Source organism: Schistocerca gregaria, chromosome 6 (genome assembly GCF_023897955.1).
Source record: "Schistocerca gregaria isolate iqSchGreg1 chromosome 6, iqSchGreg1.2, whole genome shotgun sequence".
Classification (NCBI taxonomy): Eukaryota; Metazoa; Arthropoda; class Insecta; order Orthoptera; family Acrididae; genus Schistocerca; species Schistocerca gregaria.
The window spans coordinates 51,115,116-51,137,061 of record NC_064925.1 but is presented as its reverse complement, the minus strand read 5'-3'; the positions used below and the strand labels follow the sequence as shown (position 1 = coordinate 51,137,061).

The window sequence follows — 21,946 nt, the reverse complement described above, 5'->3', positions numbered from 1 at the left end:
CCAATTGTGAGTAGAATTAATTGCTTTGGTGACTTCATGTTTGCAAAATTATCACTTCAGGCATTTGTGGCATCATCTCGTATGTGTGTTTCTGCTTCTATCCATCGCGCATGCCTGTTATGTTGTACCGGGTTTGACCATATGTTGCTCCATAAGTGTTCCATGTCTGTTATGTTTGGTGGATTGTCTATTTTAATGTGTGTGTGTTATCTATTACCTGGTAAAATTTCTTTTGGTTTGTGTTGAATGTTTGGTTTTGTTTCCTTCTATTTTCACTGTTTTTGTATCTTCAAAGTCGTTTGGCCAATGCTTGTAATTTCTGCTTCTTTTCATCTAATTGCTCTATCGCTTCTTGTTGTGAGATTTTACATAACCTTTTTCGTTTTTTGTCTGATATTTCTTTTCTTATAAATTGTGTTAGCTGTCCAATGTCTTTTCTCAGTTTTTCTATTCTGATCTGTAGCCTGTATTGCCATGCTGGTTTTGTGGGTTTTTTTCTGTGTGTTGGTTGGTTCTGATCTCCGCCTAGTGGGTATATTTAGTGCAGTGAGTGCTCCTATATAAACCAGTAGTTTTAACTCTTCCATAGTTGTGTTTCCATTTATTTTGTTGTGTATGATTGTGTTGATAGTTTTTATTGTTGTTTTGACTTGTGGGTTATTTGGCTGTCTATGCAAGAATGGTCTAATGTCTGTTTTTGTGTCTTTGTATTCTGTATATGTCAGCTGAAATTTTTCTTCTATATCTAACATGTGTGTCACTTTGTGTTCTATTTGTACTTGTTCTGGTGGCAGTTTTAAGATTTCATTTTCCTCTGATTGTTTAATTGATGCGTGTTGTTCTTTGTTTGTTTGCTCTGGGATGTGAGAGTCCTTTACTGTATCTTCTTCTTCTTCTTCTTCTTCTTCTTCTTCTTCTTCTTCTTCTTCTTCTTGCACATTATTTTGTTCCAGTATTTGTTGTTTGATGTTTTCTAATTCTGACTGGGGTATCCTGTTATTTTTGATTATTACACAGATCTGATCAGCTAGTCGTCGTCCTGTTAAAAATTTTAATTCTGGGTATCTGGTAATAAATGTTGTGTATACTTGTGATCTGAATCCAGTTGTGTTGGTTCCTAGGTTTGTTGCTTGGTAATAACAGAACATGAGGTGTCTTAACTTCATCTGACCATCTAATCCTCTGTCTTTGTTTTCCTTCTAGAGTGGTTGCAGGAAGCATATCCTGCAAAACATCTCTATTTGGATTTAAATCATTTTCCAGTTGGCTAGCAGTGTTGTTACCATTGTGAGCGAACATAGGGTTCAAGTGTCGTCCCCAACCATGACGGCGCTTGTCCGAGGCTTCTTTAGTTGTGTCCTGAACCAACTAATCACACTAAAGGGGGGTTAGCCCTATTAGTGGTTTGTTCTTTTCGCCGCCTTTTACAACTGGCAGAACATACCGGAGGCCTATTCTTTTCCCGGGCCTCCACGGGGATTACTACTACTACTACTACTACTACTACTACTACTACTACTACCACCACCACCACCACCAATAAGGTGGAGGTGATTATCACCAGTCCAAAGACTGGATTCATGCTACTCTCCACATCAAATCACTATCAAGTCTCACTGCTGTGTTTACTGCACCTTACATCCTTGGACCTTGCTTGCTGTAATGAAACACTGATCTCTCTGTAATTTTGATTCTATTTTCTGCTTGCATCAGGATGTTTTCTAGCAACATATTCCTTTCTTTAGTCAAACTTTGGAATAAAGCTTATTTCTCAAACTAAATTCAGTGCCTTTCGTAAGTTACTTTATTTATCAACCTGATATTTAGCACAAACTTCTGTAGCATCACATTTCACAATACTGTATTCTGTATTGTTCACTGTCCACATTTCTCTTGGGTACGAGGCTTCACTATGGAAAACTACCTTTAGAAAAGACTTCCAATTAAATTTATATTCATTGTTAGCAACATCATCTTTCAGAAACTTTGCCATTTGAAGTCTACAATTTGTATCCTCTCTACTTCTCCAATTGTCAGTTATGTTGTAACCCAGACTGCAAAACACTTACCGCTTTCAGTAGTTAATTTCTTAATCACCAGACTGGACTCCATTACATTCCCTTACCCTTATTTTACTTTCACTGATGTTCATCCCAATCTCTTTCCAAGACCTAACCATTCGAGTCAACAAATCTCCCAGAAGTTCTTTGTCTTCTATGAAGCAGGTATACTTTTTCACATAGAACAAAACTGAGCATTCATGATAATCATGTAAGTTCATTTGTCCTTCATTCTATCTCAAGTAGAGACAAAACACTGGTCAGTTACACTCTAATTTATGGCACCACTGCAGATTAATATAATTCTGCATAATTGGTCGTTATTTTCAGTCCTTTACCCAACACCATAAGAGACTACTACTTGTGAATATAACATTTGTCCAAAATTTAATTAAATTGTTTAATTACCTCTGAATCATCACTGCTAGCTTCTTCATCAGGTTCATCTTCCTCATCTTCCTTATCACTTTCATCTTCTTTGTCTGTTGCTTTATCTTCTGATTTCGAAAGATCCTTTTTATCTTCATCCATGTTGTCTTCGCCATCCGATGAATCTTCCTTTAAGTTCTTTCTATGCGCTTTAGCCCTCTTTGAACGTGGTGTTCGTTTCTCTGTTTCATCTTCCGATCTGTAAAATTGAAAATTCGCGATAAGCATGTAACCAAAAAAGGTTCTTGTAATAATATCACTGATGACTTTATTTACCCAGTGGTTCATGTTAACTAGCGACAATACCACTCAAGCCTACATTTTATCAATGTGAGACAGGGAAGGGCACTATCTTGCGAGTTCTAATAGGAATCCAATAATGCCATGAAAGAAAACTACTCCAAGCGAGGCAGCAACTTCGTAAAACTGTGGAGATTTAAATTGGAATGATTGAACTAGGAACAGTTTCAAATTAAAATCCTTTTCAGAAGACAGTACCTAACCACAGTACTGTCTGTTCGGACAAAACTGTGTTTTTTTTTTTTGTGTTTTTTTTTTTTTTTTAAAGTGAAGGGCTATACCGGCAGAAGTGTAGCTGTTGGTTGGGACTACCAAGCTTGCCAGGCCTCTGCATGAAACCAGACAAAGAGTGTCTTTCCTTCATCCGGTCCTAATCTCTCGCTTCCTTGTTTTTCAGCAGGTAAAGATGGAAACCCTGGGAAAGTTGTCTGCCTCAGGGATGGCAACCAAAATACTGCCCAGTCCTCCATAAAGAGAACTGAATCGTTGGACCAGATCCCAGCACTTGTAAAAAATGTTTTCTCCATTTAAAATCTGTCAAAAGCCTTTAAAAAATAAAAAAGGACTGTACCACAGCTTGAGGAAACTACTGTTTATACCAATGTGGAAGAGGCAGGTTTTGAGCACAAAGGAAAGAAGTATTCCAGAAATGAGGGGGGCTGAAGACACTTGTGTCTTCAATAAAATGAAGGTCAAGGTGGAAGGGAAATAAAAACATGACGGATCACCGAACTGATGGAATTACATTTTCCTGATAACCTGCCTGTCAACCTTATTTTCAACAACAGAAGCTGAAGCAATGAATTAAAATGTGTGCCCTGGCTGGGACATGGACCCAGGTCTCTTGCTCTAGGCAGTTGTGGTAATCACTACATCACTGTAACAATGTAGCTGCCACAACTCCACGGATCACCCTAGTCCAATGCCCTCCCTAAAACAAGCTTACGACTCACATCTTCGGCCCTTTTTCACCACTTAAAACATCAGTATTGCAGAGGCTCTCCAACATTGGAATAGCATCCCAGCTTTGAACGCAATAGGGAAATTGTGCCTGTACCTTAGGTATATATGATCTATTGATCCAACAGAATTACATTTTCCCCTGAAGACATAGGAGTCAACATTATCTTCACTAAATTTTAATTCATTGCTTCAGCTTCTACTCTCAAAGATAAAGTTGAGTCGCCAGGAAATTTTTAATTCCTTCAGATCAATTAATCACCTACACCTGAGGTACAGGCACGATTTGCCCATTATGTACAAAGCTGGGGTGCTGGAGAGCCTAAACAATACTGACAATTTACTGGGAAAAATGGGCTGAAGATGTGAACTGAAGTTAGGGATGGTACGTACCCACAATGCTACAATGGTGTGGTTGTTACCACATTGCCCAGTAAGCAGGAGAGACAGTTGATTGCTTATAGCAAATTACACTCATTTTTACACCAACATAAAAATGAGGAACGGACCAAGAGATGAATTTCCATAGCTGTCCATAATAGCCATATAACAGATATACAATGCTGGGATGAAATTGATGAGAAGATAATGACTGGAAATAAAATACGGACACAAAATCATCACTATCAGAGCTTACACCCCTACAAATTATGTTTACTGTAAATTTGAAGATCAGTTTTATGATATTAACAATGGTGCTAGAGGAAATAATTGCCATAAGGAACAAATTTTAATGGGAAAGTAGAGGCTGGCCATAGGTAAGTCTACATGTGTGTAGAATGTTGTTCAGACCACTTCCTGTTAGGTGCAATGATAGTAGTTACATATACAGGGCCCAAGACAAATTAAACAGGCAAATATTCCCATGATGATAGTGTATGACATACAACTCAGTTAATCTGAAGTAAGTCTGTATAATTTCATAGTAAATTATAATTAGCAAACAAACAAGCACCTCGAAGAAGAAACAGCAGAGCATATGTAGCAAGGAATTTTAAAAAATATGAATATATGAAACAGCATTCGAAGCATTGGGACAGTAAAAAGGAAAATGGCTCCTACATTGGTGAAAAAGTACTGATGAAAGGTTAAATCTCAAAAAGTTGATGTATAGTAATGACTGAGGACTCGAGACAAGTAGGAGTGAGACTTGTACGCCAAGATAAACAAAGAACTAAAAGTGGATAGGTGTAAAAGGAAAAATGAAAACCGCAAGGATAAATGTGAGGAAGCCAACCAATGTGGAGGACGGGTCAAAAGTGGCACCAGCATGGAAAGTAGAAGCAGGGCTGATGAAAGAGGTAAAAGAAGAGCAAAGCTGCCAGTTATTTGTCTGATAGAATGGGAGAAGCATTTTAAAGGCCCGCTAACAAAAAGGACAGAGTACAAGGAAACAAAGTGGGGAAATTGTAGAAACCAGGATGGTGAAGAAGTATAGAAAGTAACCACAGAACGAACAGTAGACAGCCATACAAATGAAAATGGGGACATCACTAGGGCTTGGAAATTTATCAGTGGAGTAAGCAAAGTGTGGCCCAAGCATTGTGCCTGAATACCTAAGCAAGTTATTAAATAAATGTATGTGGTATTGCAGGGGGGGGGGGGATTTTGAGCAAAGTGAAACTTTACATATCTAAGCCCCATACATAAAAAAGGAAGCAAGACAGTGTGCAGCAATTTTAGTTTCCTAAGTGTAAAGTTCAATCAGCAGGCTGTATGGGAGGATTTTAAAATAAAAAAAGGAGAAGATTATAATAGAGTAGCTTTCAAAACGGAATGTCATGAGTAGGTAACATCTTTACCCTAAGGCAGATCATGGACAAGAGATTGTCAAGAGATATATGCAATAATTTGGTCTTGATAGACCCCGAGAAACCATATGACAGGGCCAATAAAGATATTGTTTGTTGTGCTCTGATCAAGTGACTTGCCAAAAATGTACGTAAGAAGTATCACAGACCTTTAAGTCAGCAAAATGTGTCATTAAAGTGGGAAAAGAAATATCTAGAAAGTCCTTCAGAACCAGTAAATAATGAAAACAATTACGCTTTCTGCTTGCCACACTAAGATATATGTGCAGAAGGCACTGGATCTCTTGTTTAGAAAGTGCATGAGCATGGGGACTGAAGAAGGGAACCGGCATATGAACACATTCTTCTACACTGAAGATCAGGTAATTGCAGCAAACAACGAAGAGAATATATATTACAGGCTTAGGATGTGGACAATGGCGAACATCAAATTAAAATGTGTAAATGGTTCAAGTATCTGGTCAGTATCTTGTCATATAATGGAAGATGTGACATATCGAACAACAGATTAGGCAAGGAAGTGAAGCTATCCAAAAGTTAAATCCTGTACTTTGGTGCTCAGAAATGAGTTTAAAGGTTAAAATGCCATTACACAAATCCATTGTGAGACCAAGAGAAATTAATGGGAGTGAGTTTTGGGAACTCAGAGAAATAAAAAAACTTAAGATCTTCAGAATGAACCATTTGGTGGCAGCAGTAGTTGGGGAGTAAAAGTGGAGGGTTGTAAAATGGAAGTGGGGACAGAAATTGGGAAGACTGTTCATTCAGGGAAAGGAAGGGGTGTTAATGGACTAAACAGTGAGGTCATCAGCCCCTTGCTGGAGAGGACATTCGGAATTAGTGACGTCAGCCAGATTTTTTATAGTATCCACCATGGGTGCTAAAATCAAGACTGTGAAAGCAATACTGATGCCAGAGAAGAGAAATAAGAGAGGTAAAAGTATATGGGGTTGGGCCAGTTTACAACTCAGAGAGCAGATCTAACAGACCTCCCCCCCCAAAACACACACACACACACACACACACACACACACACACACACACACACACACACACACACACACACACACACACCTGTAATCTCTCTGATAGCACACAGAAGAGGGGGCAGTAGCCAATCAGCTGTTCCAACTCAAGGTGGATAAAGGTCAATTGCATCCACAAATCCATGCCTATGACAAAGTTAATGTAGGGCAAGTAATGGCTTATTTAGCCAATCCACTCCCTGCCACACTTAATGACTTTAAACGCAGAGGCAATGTATGAGAGTAGACCACGAATAGCAGATACTGCGGAGTGATGAGTACCATTGATCAATAGCATGACAGTTCATTGAGTCACTACAAATTACAGTATGGTCAAAGGATGTCTGTTTAATGAAATGTAGGGCTCTGTTAATAGCTATCAGCTCCACCATAAACAGAGCACATTCCTAGCAACAAATGACACTGTGACTGGTGGGAGATGTAAAATTATATCCCATCCTACACTAAATTTTGGAGCAAGTCATGTAAATACTATAGCATCCTGATACTTCGGAAGATCTGAGGAACACAACCACAAAAGGTCATGTGACTGACAAACTTTAATAGATCGGTCCTAATTGGTGGTCTGGGTACTAGCACAGGAGCGCACAGGAATATACAGGGAGCAAACAAAAGATGATAGGTGGAGGCCCCAGAAGAGGATCCTAAGGGAAACTCAGCCAAGGGCAAGTGTCGCAGGTCAACATTCATTGTATGAATAAAATATTTCATAAATCACATGACTAGGAAATTGTGCGGTACTTGCTTACACTAGATCGCGTGTTACCAGTCCTACTCCACAATAACATACTGGCTCCAACAATTTCAAAGCTGATGGTACTGTTCAGCCATAAACCTGGCAAAAAAAAAAAAAAAAAAAAAAAAAAAAAAAATGCTCCATTCAGGATGAGACCAGGATACAGTAAATACCAAGCAGAGCAGCACAATATGAATTCTAAGGATGTGTGGGGTAAGCACGCAGTTAATCTATTTTGACAAAAATGGGTCAGCCCCTGTCCAGTCAATATAAAAAGGAATTACTAAAAATCCAGAGGCGCAAAAAAACATTCAAGCACTTGCTACTCAAGTAACAGTTCTAGGTCAGGATGAACCAGTGCGATGACAAAGGCAAGACTCATTTTTGTTGGTGAACCTGTAAGCCATGGGAAAGGTTCCAAGCTGAGGCCCTTCAAGTGGGCTCTTGGAGATGCATTTGGCCAAGGGTTACATATTGGTAGCTACACTGAATGCTAAAGTCGCACTCCTACAGTGTCAGTGTAACACTCGTCAGACACTAAGCAAAATTGGTACGAAACCTCGAAAGCTCCAGTTGTAAAGGTGATGACATCAAGCAATGTAAATATCCCTTGTGATTGGGTCAATGACACTATATTGTGATAGAAAATCCCCTTCAGCCCAAATTACGGCAAAGACCCTCAGTAAATGGAGTCTCCGAGCTAGTTTCAGAAATAAAATCATCTGATAATAGAAAGATTTAAAAACTGAACCATCTGATAATGAGATTGAGGGCCTGGGACCATATGGTGTGGCAGGTCAAGAACCTGAATTAGTTATCAGTCAGTGAAATTACAATGTAATGCAATCATTTTAGTTAAGCCAACAGATTAGTGGAGATACTGTAAAGTAGACGACAGTTGAGCAGGTGCCTGAAAATGGGATACTGTCATCTGACCAGAGAGCGTGAAAGAGGGGGGGGGGACATGAGAGCGAGGGAGAGAGGGGTGAGGGAGAGAGGGGGTGAGGAGGGGGGGTGAGGAGAGGGGGGTGAGGAGAGAGGGGGGAGGAGAGGGGGGTGAGGATGAGAGGGGTGAGGAGAGAGGGGTGAGGAGAGGGGGGTGAGGAGAGGGGGGTGAGGAGAGGGGGGGTGAGGAGAGGGGGGGTGAGGAGAGGGGGGTGAGGAGAGGGGGGTGAGGAGAGGGGGGTGAGGAGAGGGGGGGGTGAGGAGAGGGGGGTGAGAGGGTGAGGAGAGGGGGGTGAGGAGAGGGGGGTAAGGAGAGGGGGGGGTGAGGAGAGGGGGGGTGAGGAGAGGGGGGGTGAGGAGAAGGGGGGTGAGGAGAAGGGGGGTGAGGAGAAGGGGGGGGGTGAGGGAGGGGGGGTGAGGAGAAGGGGGGGTGAGGAGAAGGGGGGTGAGGAGAAGGGGGGGAGGAGAAGGGGGGGAGGAGAAGGGGGGAGGAGAGAGGGGGGAGGAGAGAGGGGGGAGGAGAGAGGGGGGAGGAGAGAGGGGGGGGAGGAGGAGAGGGGGGGGGAGGAGAGAGGGGGGAGGAGAGAGGGGGGAGGAGAGAGGGGGGAGGAGAGAGGGGAGGAGAGAGGGGGGAGGAGAGAGGGGGGAGGAGAGAGGGGGGAGGAGAGAGGGGGGAGGAGAGAGGGGGAGGAAGAGGAGAAGGGGGAGGAGAGGGGGGAGGAGAGAGGGGGGAGGAGAGAGGGGGGAGGAGAGAGGGGGGAGGAGAGAGGGGGAGGAGAGAGGGGGGAGGAGAGAGGGGGGAGGAGAGAGGGGGGAGGATGAGAGGGGGGAGGAGAGAGGGGGGGAGGAGAGAGGGGGGAGGAGAGAGGGGGGAGGAGAGAGGGGGGAGGAGAGAGGGGGGGAGGAGAGAGGGAGGAGGAGAGAGGGGGGAGGAGAGAGGGGGGAGGAGAGAGGGGGGAGGAGAGAGGGGGGAGGAGAGAGGGGGGGAGGAGAGGGAGGGGGGAGGAGAGAGGGGGGAGGAGAGAGGGGGGAGGAGAGAGGGGGGGAGGAGAGAGGGGGGAGGAGGAGAGGGGGGAGGAGAAGAGGGGGGAGGAGAGAGGGGGGGATTGAGAGAGGGGGGATGAGAGAGGGGGGATGAGAGAGGGGGGATGAGAGAGGGGGGATGAGAGAGGGGGGGATGAGAGGAGGGGGGATGAGAGAGGGGGGATGAGAGAGGGGGGATGAGAGAGGGGGGATGGAGAGGGGGGATGAGAGAGGGGGGATGGAAGAGAGGGGGGAGGAGAGAGGGGAGGATGAGAGAGGGGGGATGAGAGAGGGGGGAGGAGGAGGGGGGGAGGAGAGAGGGGGGAGGAGAGAGGGGGGAGGAAGAGGGGAGAGAGGGGGGAGGAGAGAGGGGGGGAGGAGAGAGGGGGGAGGAGAGAGGGAGGGGGGAGAGAGAGGGGGGAGGAGAGAGGGGGGAGGAGAGAGGGGGGAGGAGAGAGGGGGGAGGAGAGAGGGGGGAGGAGAGAGGGTGGGAGGAGAGAGGGGGGAGGAGAGGGAGGGGAGGGCGAGAGAGGGGGGAGGAGAGAGGGGGAGGAGAGAGGGGGGAGGAGAGAGGGGGAGGGAGAGAGGGGGGAGGAGAGAGGGGGAGGGAGAGAGGGGGGAGGAGAGAGGGGGAGGAGAGAGGGGGAGGAGAGAGGGGGGAGGAGAGGGGGGAGGAGAGAGGGGGAGGAGAGAGGGGAGGAGAGAGGGGGAGGAGAGAGGGGGAGGAGAGAGGGGGGAGGAGAGGGGGAGGAGAGAGGGGGAGGAGAGAGGGGGGAGGAGAAGAGGGGGGAGGAGAGAGGGGGGAGGAGAGAGGGGGAGGAGAGAGGGGGGAGGAGAGAGGGGGGAGGAGAGAGGGGGAGGAGAGAGGGGGGAGGAGAGAGGGGGGAGGAGAGAGGGGGGAGGGGAGAGAGGGGGGAGGGAGAGAGGGGGGGAGGGAGAGAGGGGGGGGGAGGAGGGGGGGAGGGAGAGAGGGGGGAGGGAGAGAGGGGGAGGGAGAGAGGGGGGAGGGAGAGAGGGGGAGGGAGAGAGGGGGGAGGGAGAGAGGGGGAGGGAGAGAGAGAGGGGGAGGGAGAGAGGGGGAGGGAGGAGAGGGGGAGGGGAGAGAGGGGGAGGGAGAGAGGGGGAGGGAGAGAGGGGGGAGGGAGGAGGGGGGGTCAACAGAACTCTGGAACAGACCATGTTTGTAATGCCAACCCCCCCCACTACAGAGGGAGGTATTTATTGAAATCCCGAAGTATAAGAAAGGTGGTAGAATCAAGATGGGCACCTCAAGGCACTAAGTACTCTGCACAGGAGCAAACACATGCAAATGGTGATCACAGAGGTCATTTGGACCTCTGCTACTGCTTGCAATGTGCTGCAGAGGGGAATCAACTCACTGATTACACCTGTGCGGACGAACCTGTAGACCCCTTCAGATGCGCTCTCAGGGTCAGAATGGTTCAGAGGGAATACACATTAACATTGAAGGGTTGAAGACAAGTTTTTTTTGGGGGGAGAAACACATTTGCAGAAGATAACAGTAGTTTTGTCCAAACAAATTTCAAGACTTGCAGCCAATCATTATCAATTCATCCCATGACTGGGTATCTGCCAGTCATCTGCAGGTGAAACCATCTAAGATCAGTCTTTGACATCTCACTCAAAGGTGACTGGCATGTGCCCAGAAAAAATATCGTGGTATGAATTAGACAATGACCAACTGCAAACCAGAAACTCACTTGAACATTCAACGCTTCCAAAAAATCTCAAAATTCACATTTGTCCACCATTCTGGCAAATTACAGTAACACACAGTGCAGTTTGCAGTGAACTGTCATGTTTTGAGTGTTCTGGTTAGCTGGGGTCAAGAAGACCACAGTGCAAACAGTGGGGCTGGAACAACAATCATACATTCAGAGCCTGATAGTGTGGGGGATCTGGAACCTCCGGAGTAGCCCTCCCCCAAAATTTCTTCCTCTTTTTAATCAATCTCTCTCCTCTCTTTAACCAGTCTCTTCTAAAGAACACCATGACTCTTGCTAGGGCTTACTACCTGGGAAAGAGGGGGGAGACTTAAAAGGTGTAAGGAAGTTCTAGGACCTGCAATCTGTGGCTACTTCTGTTTGTGTCAGGTTGTTGGTCTGAATATTTCTGGGGGGGGGGGGGGGGGGGTTCTCTGTGGGAACCCTGTCACCAATACACAGAGGAGGATGTACTTACTGTCTCTGACCAGGTGAAGGGAATTGAAGTCCCCAAAGATGGTGCTGCAGAAACCATGGAAACTTTTCTCCCCATTAACTCATTTATTTGCACGAGAACCAGAGATTACTGTAGGGAAGAGATGCAAGTAATCTCATTTTTTCCAAGCTTCAAAATGTGAGAGGTGCTCAGATACGTACAACTGCCAGATTTTGCATCCCATAATTAGGATAGCACATCTTGTAGACCAAGAAAGTTAATCAGTTCAACAACCGACCCAGGCAAATCTTCATGAAGCAGCTGATCATTCACAACATATTAGTTTTTTTGGACACCAGGAAGACTTATTCCCAAAGCATTAGCATTTAAAGTGCCATGTCATCAGCTAAGAGACATACAGCTTTACATCACGTTGAGAAGCAAATATCCATCAAAAATTAGTATCAATGGTCCACTGTTAAGCTTGCTGGCTGGCAGGTCTCAAGTACACACAACATATAATGTGGACCCAGACTAAGTTTCTTTCCCACCGGCTTGCAGCATTCAATCCTGATGAAAAATAACCCCTGTACCATGTCCAGGCTATATGTTATAGATACAGCAAGGTTTTTTTCAGGAACTGGGTGCAGTAGGCTTCACAAATCTGCTTGTTTTTGCTCTCTTTCATGGTGTAACTAAGAAGGCAATATTGTTTGGGTCATAACAATCTGAAATGATGAATTCAGGGAGGGAGGAAGATGCTGCCTACTCTGAATGAGGGCTCTCCCCATAGGCACCACAAAGAGCATTGGTCACTTGGTTTGATGGCCATCATTCAGTCCTGGTGCCCCCAAAGGGACAGACACCTACTCCTCACCATGTGCAGGACAGCAAGTTTCGGCATCAACACCATTTTCTGTGTAATCATGAGACTACCATCATTTTGTTACATGTATTATATGTTCCTTTTTTTTTGCTCAAACTAAGCCAGAGACCAAACATTAGATAACTGAAATAAGTGGTTCAGGATACATAAACACAATGGGAAAATTCATAAAAGTTTCCGACCGACAAGTTATGTTGGCAACACAGTTGAGAAAAGATACAAATGGAGAGTAAGATTTCAGCATAACAAAGAATAGTATTACAACTGTTTAAGACCCCAGGCTTGTCTGTCAGAGTTGCAAAGGCCCCTGGGGGAGGGGTAGTAGTTGTTGTAGTAGTAGTAGTAGTAGTAGTACTGGTAGTAGTAGTAAGATGTACAGAGCAAGGTGAAAGTGTGAGATAATTGGTAGCCGGCAAAAGGGGACAACAGCTACCTCTTAGTGTCAGTAGTGAGACAGGCTTGAAAGAAGTTACAAGACAAAGCTGGAAAGGGAAATGGATGGGGGTAAGGAGGAGTGGCAAAGGGTAGGTAAAGTATGACAACTTTTACAGCCCAAAGATTACTGTTTTCCTGTTTACAACATTTTTTATTAGTTCCTTCAACTTTTTTATGTTGAAAATATTAATTGACATCCCTTTTTTCCTTTATAATTATAAACTTCTCATCGATTACACTTTAAGAAATGTCCATGGAAGGGAAACACTGTAAGTGACATAAAATGATGATGCAAAACATTGGCTTCTAAGTAATCTTTTGAAACATTGTACAGTTATAACTTTCTTTGGCTTCTAAGTAATCTTTTGAAACATTGTACAGTTATAACTTTCTTTGGAACTGGACTCCTTTGTTCTCAATCAGGTAAGTTGATAGAAACCAGAAAAATTTGTGCTGCCAATGCTTTCTCTCCTAACAGTGTCAACCTAAAAGTAACTACATTGTATGTAGCATTCTTTGCATTTACATTAAGCCACACAATTACTCAGGCAACGAAAGTTTGCACATGCAACCCTCGATCATCACTCTTGAAGGTCACAGTTCCCTACAAACAATCCAATTTAATAAAGGCACTGTATTCTAAGTTAACATCACCTGAAGTGAGTGCAGGTGTAAATGTGTATGTGAAGATTGTAGTTTAAGAGATCACAGGAACAAGAATGTTTATGTTCAAGAAATATTGGATACAAATATAGATTTCTTGTTGAAATCCTTTAAGGGATACCAAACATACTAATAAAGGTGACAGTGTCGTTTGAAAGTGAATGAATGAAAGGGGAACGAGTTTGCAAAACATTTCCAACAACTTTTCCGGCTACTATCAGATTGCTGATGTTTCACAGTGTTATGAACAAGTTTTCTAACTCAGAAAAGCTATCTATGGCAGTGTCAGTAAGTTCAAAAATATTTTTTTCTGGCCAGCTACTATGTACCACAGCTACATGGCATTACCAACGATGGAAAATCAAGGAGGGAATGTCACAGTATTATGAAAAGGACGTTGTTACTCGCCATACGGTCTAGATGCTGAGTCACAGGTGCGCACGACAAAAAGACTTTCAGGAAATGAAATTTCAGCCAACAAGTTCTTCACCAGAGAGAGAGAAAGATAAACACACACACACACACACACACACACACACACACACACACACAAAAAACCAGTCTGGCTACTGAGGCCACTCTGTGAGCAGCAGTGCATGACAGGAGATGCAACAGGGTGCTGGGGCTAAGGAGGATGCTGACAGGGCAGGGAGGGTGAGGGATAGCAGGATAGGAGTGGAGGACAGTAAAGTGCTGCTTGTGGAAACACACAGGGATGAGATGGAGAGAGGGTAGGGCAGCTAGGTGCAGTTGGAAGGTGAGATGGAAGGAGCGGGGGGGGGGGGGGGGGGGGGGTTAGCGGGAGAGGAGAGGCGGTGCTTTGGTGGAATAGAATACTGTAGTGCTGGAATCAGAAGGAGGAAGGGGCTAGAAGGTAAGGGCAATGATTAATACCCCAGCCTACTCATTACCCCCACCACCCATTTGCATCTCCATCATGCACTGCTGCTCAGTGTGGCCTCAGTAACCAGAAGCTGCCACTGTGTGTGTGTGTGTGTGTGTGTGTGTGTGTGGCGTGTGCGCGCGCGAGCGCACACACCCGCGCCATGTTGTAAGCACTACTTAATTATGAAATTATCTCCACGCGCCCCCCTGCACGCACACACAGAATGACCACTAATGCCAGCCAGACAAACAGAAATGCACTGAACAGGATCAATGGTCTGGAGTAAGAAGGGAAAGGGACAGCAGGGTACTGGTGTGGGAAAACGAATTTTCACTGCCTGGCAGAGCATGCAGTGACTAGATGACAGGAAAGGGCTGACAGATGCAGCATCAGGTGGCTGAGGTGGAGGGGGGTAGGGGGAGGGGGGAGGAGGGGGGAGGGGGGGAGGAGGGGGGGAGGAGGAAGAAACAAACAGTGAGCAGAATGAAGAGGAGCAGACAAGGAAGAAACAAACAGTGAGCAGAATGAAGAGGAGCAGACAAATATTGATGCATGCTCCAGCAGATAGCAGCCACAGCAAGGGTGATTGGGGAAGGGGGGGGGGAGGTGATAGGGCAGAGGGGGCGGAAACAATAGGTTTCTATAGGTTGAGACCAAGATGATTTTTGGAGTGGAGAATTTATTTTAAGGAAAATTATCTGTGGAATTCACGAAAGCTACTGGTGGAAGGTAGTATCTAGACAGCCTGCATTTTGAGGCAGCCATTGAAATCAAGCATGACTGTACAGGTGCATGTTGCACCACAGGTTAGTCCACTTTGCTCTTGGCCACAGTTTGGTGGTAGTCATTCATACTCTGTCAGCTGGTTAGTCATCATGCCAATATAAAAAGCTGTGCACTGTTTGCAGAAGAGTTGATACATAACGTGGCTGCTTGCACAGGTGGTCCAGCCTCTGATTAGGTGGTATAAGTCGGTGACAGGACTGGAATAGGAAGTGCCACTGAGTGGTTTGGGCAGGTCTTGCTCTCTGGGTCTTCCCCGGGGCAAGGATTTAAGATTGTGAGTGGCATTACAATTGACTAGGATGTTGTTAAGGTTGGATGGGCGATGGAACAGCACTTTAGGAGTGTTGGAAAGGATCTTGGGTAGGATGTCATTAATTTCAGGGCATCATGATACTCAAAGCCTTGACGAAGGATATAGTTCAGTTGTTCTAGTCCAGAGGGCACAAAGGGGGGAAATCCTCTGTACTTGGTTCTTATGGGTGGGAAAGGATTTGGCATATTTGGGGATATGGCATAGGAAATTGTCTGCAGACAAGGTCTGGGAGATGGTGCCGTCTGTGAGGCATTCGTGAAACCACTAGCATTACTGTGAAAGGGAGCTCCCATCACTGCAGATACACCACAACCAGGTGACCAGGCTGTATGAAGAATTCCTTTGGTCTGGTACTGTTGCTGATATGTGGGTTTAATGCGGACAAAGGTGTGGATGGGGCCATCAGATAGGAAGTGGTCCATATGCCAGGAGGTGGCAAACTGGGCTGAGGAGGATCAAGTGAAGTGGATGGGAGAGAACGTGTTGAGGTTGTGAAGGGATGAGGATATGGTATCCTGGCCCAGCACATAGTTCATAATGTCTCAATGAACCTGAGCTGAAACAGGGGTTTGGGGACACTAGGATGGTTTCTTCTATAGACCATAAACATGTTGGAACAGGTGGGATCCATGAGGGTGCTCTTGGCCGTGTTGTTAATTTGTTTGTATCCTTTCCCTTGAAAGGAATAGTAGTAGTGTGTTGGGAGAGAGTTAGTAATGTGCAAGAGGAATGAGATGGTGTTTTGGAGTCTAAACAAAACTGGAAGTGGTAGTGTTCAATAACAGCAAGACCATGGGCATGAGGGAGGTTGGCATATAGGGAAGCACCATCAACAGTGACGAGTAGGGATCCTGGAGAGATTAAGATGGAAGTGGTTGGTATCTTTGATCACGAAGGCCTTCACACTATTTCCCAGACCTAGTCCACAAACATATTCCCCGTACCATATCCTCTGATACCCCTAAGTAGTTCCCAAGAACCAACTACAAAGGAGTGCTCCTTCGTCAGTCAATTCCACACCAAACTGGAACACAACTACATCCTTCATCAGGACTTTGATCATCTATTATCAAGTCATGAAATTAGAAACATCCTACCCAAGATCCTTCCCACCCCTCCTGAAGTGTCCTGTCGCCCACTCAGCCTCAACAACATCGTAGTCCATTATGCCACTCCCAATCCCAACCCCCTTGAAAAAGGGATCACCTCTCTCTGTAAGACCCAGGTGCAAGACTTGCCCAGTCTACCAACCAGAACTTCCTGTTCCATTCCTGTCACAAACTTATCCTACCCCATCAGAGGTTGGGCCACCAATGAAAGTAGCAATGTTATATACCAGCTCTGCTTCAATCATTGAACAGCCTCTTATATTGGTACGATTGCCAACTATATACTCACGAGGATAAATGACCACTCAAACTGTGACCTAGAGCAAATAGGGCCACCCTGTGGCACAACATGCAACTGTATATAACTTACACCATTTCAATAACTGGTTCACAACCGGGAAAATCTGGATCCTCCCCTCCATCACCAGCTTTTCTGATCTGTGTAGACTGGAGTTATCCTTCAACACATTCTCCACTCCTGAAACCATTCTGGCCTCAACCTACAGTAACCTACACTCCCCACATTACTGCTCCTGCCCACCACCACCACCACCTTGAAATTTGCCTCCCCTCTCCCTCCTTGTGCACTGCTCTCTACCGTCACACCACCAGACTTTTCCTCTTTTCTGCTTCTCTCCTTTGCACTTCCCATTTTCCTGCACTCTCCTTCTCCACTGCCTCCCTGCAACTGTCAGCACTGTTCTTGCACCTGTAGTTTCTGCATGCTCAACCAGGCATAGGGATTCCTCTTCCTTCACCCATACCATGCTATCCCTCACCCTTCACCACCTTGCTCCTGAGACTTGCTCCTGTTCAATACATTTCTGTTGCAGTCTAGCTGGAGGGGAAGGAAGTAGTGGTCATGTGTGCACTTTTGTGAATGTGCATCTCTCTCCTTGAGAAGGCTTTGGCTGAAAGCTTATATGTAACAGTCTCTTCATCATGCTTGTCTGCAACTCAACATATCATCTTTATGGTGAGTAGCAATCTATCCTTTTCATAATAATGTTTACATCCATATTGGGTGCGGCAGTCAAAATGACATGAGGAGGAATGAAGTCCTGAAATGTCACATTATCAGGAACATCTGTGATTCTACACCATTCTTCTCCTGGAACAACATAATTTTGAACAGCAACCAATGCCCCACAACCACCTTTTAACAACAATTTAACACAATATGTTGTGTTGCACAACTGCTGGCAGCAACATATATACGTATAGCCTGTAGAATGCTTTCTTATCACTTACTTCTCCTCGACAAATGTAATGGATGCTTGGACCAGTCACAATTTATGTCACTAATGTTGTTATGCCCAGGTACAGAAGCTACACATCATGCACAGTTCAGTGAAAGAAACACAACATTTAGATTCCTCAGTTATGGCATTTTCTAGTGATCTGCAGGGCTTCAGTCAATAATAAGCACTATTTTCCTACCTGCTGCACTCCTCTTGGAACAAATGAAAGATCTTTTAAAGATTTCTGACAACATCCTGACATTGTTTAGCTCATAGGTAAAAGGTAGTTTTTATGCTTCTAAACAGTGGTTTACTACGGGTGGTCCACAGACCCCCCAGGGGTCTGCAAGCTATGCCAGATGGTGGTGGTGGCTGTTGGGATGTTTAAGGGGGACTAAACAGCTAAGGTCATCAGTCCCCCATTCCAAAAACAGGCGAGACGAAAATTTACGGAGCAGGTAAAACTACAAGGGGGGAGGAGACGCCCCTCCCCCCAGTCACTGAAAGAACACCAATGTGGCAGCGAACGCTAGAGACAAGAAGAGTACAGACGAACACCGGACAGAAAGAAACGGAAGAAAGAAAGAGGGCCGGAGACTGGTTGACTGACCATGAGAACAAAAAAAAGGGAAAGAGTCAACCATCCGAATACACACTAAAATCTGCAACCAATGAGACTCGAGGACAAGAGACACAGAATGGTAAAGGGGCAGGACACCCCTAAATGGAACCATAAAAAGGACTACCATGGATAAAATTTAAAACGTCGTCAGCCATAGAGGCATTGTCGCTTAAAACCAAAGGCAACGTGCCCGGGAGATTAAAAGACTGCCGGAGGGCGCGCAGTCGGGGACACTCCAACAAAATGTGGGCGACCGTCAACCGGGACCCTCCTGATGCAAAAGATGTCCGTGCGTCAGGTAGGTATGGCCGATGCGGAGCCGACACAGGATGACAGAGTCCCTGCGAGAAGCCCGCAGGAAGGACCGCCACACATCGGTCGTCTCCTTAACAGCCCGCAGTTTATTCGGCGAAGTCAGGCTACGCAACTTGTCATGCCACATCCCAAGCACCTTACGGCGCAACGCCAACTGCAGATCACGAGCCGGGAGGCCGATCTCCCAAGTGGGGGCGTCGATCGCCCCTTTGGCCAGCCTGTCGACACGTTCGTTCCCCGGGATGCCAACGTGACCCGGCGTCCAAACAAAGACCACCGAACAACCAGAGAGGGTAATGGCAAAAACAGACTCCGGAATAAAGGATACCAGAGAAGAAGAGGTATAGCAGCAGTCGATAGCCTGGAGGCTGCTCAGGGAGTCACTGCAGATGACGATGGACGTACCTGAGTAGGAATGCATATGCTCAAGAGTGCGCAATGTGGCCACCAGCTCTGCAGTAAAAATACTGCAGCCAGCCGGCAAGGAGCGCTGTTCAACATGGGCAGCGTGAGCAAAAGCGTAGGCAGTACGACCCTCCACCAGGGAACCATCAGTGTAGACAGGCTCACAGCCTGAAAATGAGGCGAGGAGCGCAAGAAAACGGCGACGGAGGGCCACATGCGGAACCGAGTCCTTGGGTTCCCGTGCCAAGTCCAGGCGGATGGACGGCCGGGGCATACACCAGGGAGGCATGGGTGCACGTTCTCAGAAGGGCGGCAGAAGAGGGAACGACCCCAGTTCCGACAGCAGGGACTGGACGCGCACAGCAATGGAAAGCCTAGACCTAGGTCGGGCAGAGGGAGGACCCTGGCAGGGAAAAGCAGGCGATGATTGGGATGGTCCGGTGAGCAATGCATGTGGACAGCATAGTCGGCGAGCAGTCCGTGGTGGCGAATCTGCAGCGGGGGAACCCCGGCCTCCACCAGTAGATTATCCACGGGGCTCGTACGGAAAGTGCCAGTTGCAAGCCAAACCCCACAGTGGTGTATGGGGTCCAACAACGTCAACACTGAGGGTGATGCAGACCCATAGGCCAGGCTCCCATGGGTCCGCAAGATGCTATTAGAACAAAAAATATATTAAATATATTTTGTATGACAACAGATTTTTGTTTTGGCCGCTTCCTGCATGAGCAGTTTTAAACTCAATGTTTATTCAATAATAAATATGTCAATGCTTTTTCTAAGTACCAAAAATAGAAAACGTATAAAAAAAGACTCTTAATTTGGCTTTTTTGGGTACCTGATACTGTGATATGACAAGGTACCAATCATGCTCTATGAGGGGGTCCTTGAGAAAATTTTGTTGAGAACCCCTGTTCTAAAAACATCTGATATATTTAAATTTCCCAATTATCAGTGAAGGAAATCTCACCTCCATCACTATTTATTTAAACATATGGCACAGTCATTCTTTCTTTTCTTTTTCCACTATGGTACTTCCTCCCTTAACAGAAGATGTTTAAGCAGGAAGTAAATTGTAAGAGACACCAAAATTTTCATCACCAATCCAGTGGGGAATTTTCTGAACCTTTCCTTGAATCATGCTCCTGCCTATAGGAATGCTTTACCACTTTTAAATGTTGACGTGCAACAATTCTCCATTTGCATCCAGAGGAATCACAAGCTTCAGGATTCAACAACGCTTCACGGTTTTTGAGAATGCAGCATAATGAAGATTGGGCCGAGTTTATTTTATCATGTCTGAAAGCTTGTGGACACTCATCAGTTTGGGTCACAACTCCAGTAAAAGAAAACCAATAAATTCAACATTACAATGCTTTGCGTCTCATGCTTCGTAAATCAGCGAGTGTGACGTCTGATCATGTGACCAGGTTGGCAATTTAGGCGGGGTGGAAATTATTTCTAGACGGGGTGGAAATTATTTCTGATTTGTTCGATGCTTCTTCCAGTACCACCACAAATAGAATGTGACCCAGGTAAGTGTTGATCGAAAGAATCTATTCACCTTTGCACGACATAAAATCTGTGTGTGAAACCGAAAGAAATTGGTTATTCACTTGACTGTTGTAGGAATTGGATAAAAACTGGATTTTTAATTTGTAGAATGTATCATTTATGTTTAGCCCTCAAAAGTGAGTAGGTCAACATTGTTCCTATGGGACATTTACCAGGACCAATGGCAATATTTGTTAAAAGCGATATTTCCTCAAAAGTGGGTTCATTAATTTGGGATTTTACTGTATTTTTGAGGTTAATTCAGAGTTTTACTGTACTGAGGTGTTGGTTAAGTTAGAACCTTAACAGCAGGCCTCAAATTTAAATGCATATATTCCATCCTAAGCAATTATATTTCATTATGCTACCAAATATTTATGAGACACACTTTTCACACTCACCACAATTCAAATGCATTGACCAAGTGTGCTGCCACATGGCTCAACATCATTACATCAAAACCCATCTGCAATGATTGCGAGTTTCACCTGACTCCAAACTGTTAGCATACATTTAACATTTTCTTAACATATTTTTTATCTTCTTTAGTTTGAAGGTAAATATATTTCCTGTCTGAAGATTGGTATCATGTACACACTATATGACTAAAAATATCAGGAGCTCCTATGTAATGCAGAAATGACAACTAGAAATCACAATAGGCAGACCCATCAGCATGTTGGGAAGCGGGGAATAGTGTTCTGTCAGTAGGGAACAGTACCGACAGAAAGGCTTGGTCAGCAAAGCTCAGTGACATCAAATGTGGGGTACTCATTGGATTTTGGAGGAGTAACAAATCCATCATGGCCATTTAAACCTTTCCAAAGATGCCCAAGTTAACTGCTGACATAGCTAGACCAACAGCAGGTGGACTTCATGTACTGATGGATTTTGACAGTCAAGCATTGTGAAAAATCGTCATAGAAAATGCACTTAAATCAGTGGAAGGAATTAGTTCCAAACTGCTACCAGCAATCCAGCTAGAACAATGATTGTGAGTGAGGCGATAAAACCCACAGGGTACAATGGTCAAGCAACTCCCCATAAGTCGGAAATAGTCAACACAAAGTAAGGGTGATGCCACTGGACAGTAGATGACTGAAAACTTCATTTGAAGTGGTAAATGTCACTATACACTGTGGCAATTGATGGAAGTATTTAAGTCTGCCAAATGATTGGAGAATGTTATCCGCCATCATATGTAATGCCAACACTTAAGTGTGGAGAAGGTGATGCTACAGTATGGTATTGTTTTTTGTGG

The 21,946-nt window shown here is 45.2% G+C and overlaps 1 protein-coding gene across 3 annotated transcripts in view; it reads right to left on the bottom strand.

The window, feature by feature from the left end:
* The window catches only part of LOC126278453 (protein DEK-like), a 43,607-nt gene that overhangs the window by 8,925 nt on the left and 12,736 nt on the right, over nucleotides 1-21,946 (bottom strand). For all 3 annotated transcript variants that reach the window (XM_049978576.1, XM_049978578.1, XM_049978579.1), the window contains exon 7: nucleotides 2,469-2,688. In XM_049978576.1, coding sequence (XP_049834533.1) covers nucleotides 2,469-2,688 — 220 coding nt within the window. The remainder of the gene's footprint in view (nucleotides 1-2,468; nucleotides 2,689-21,946) is intronic.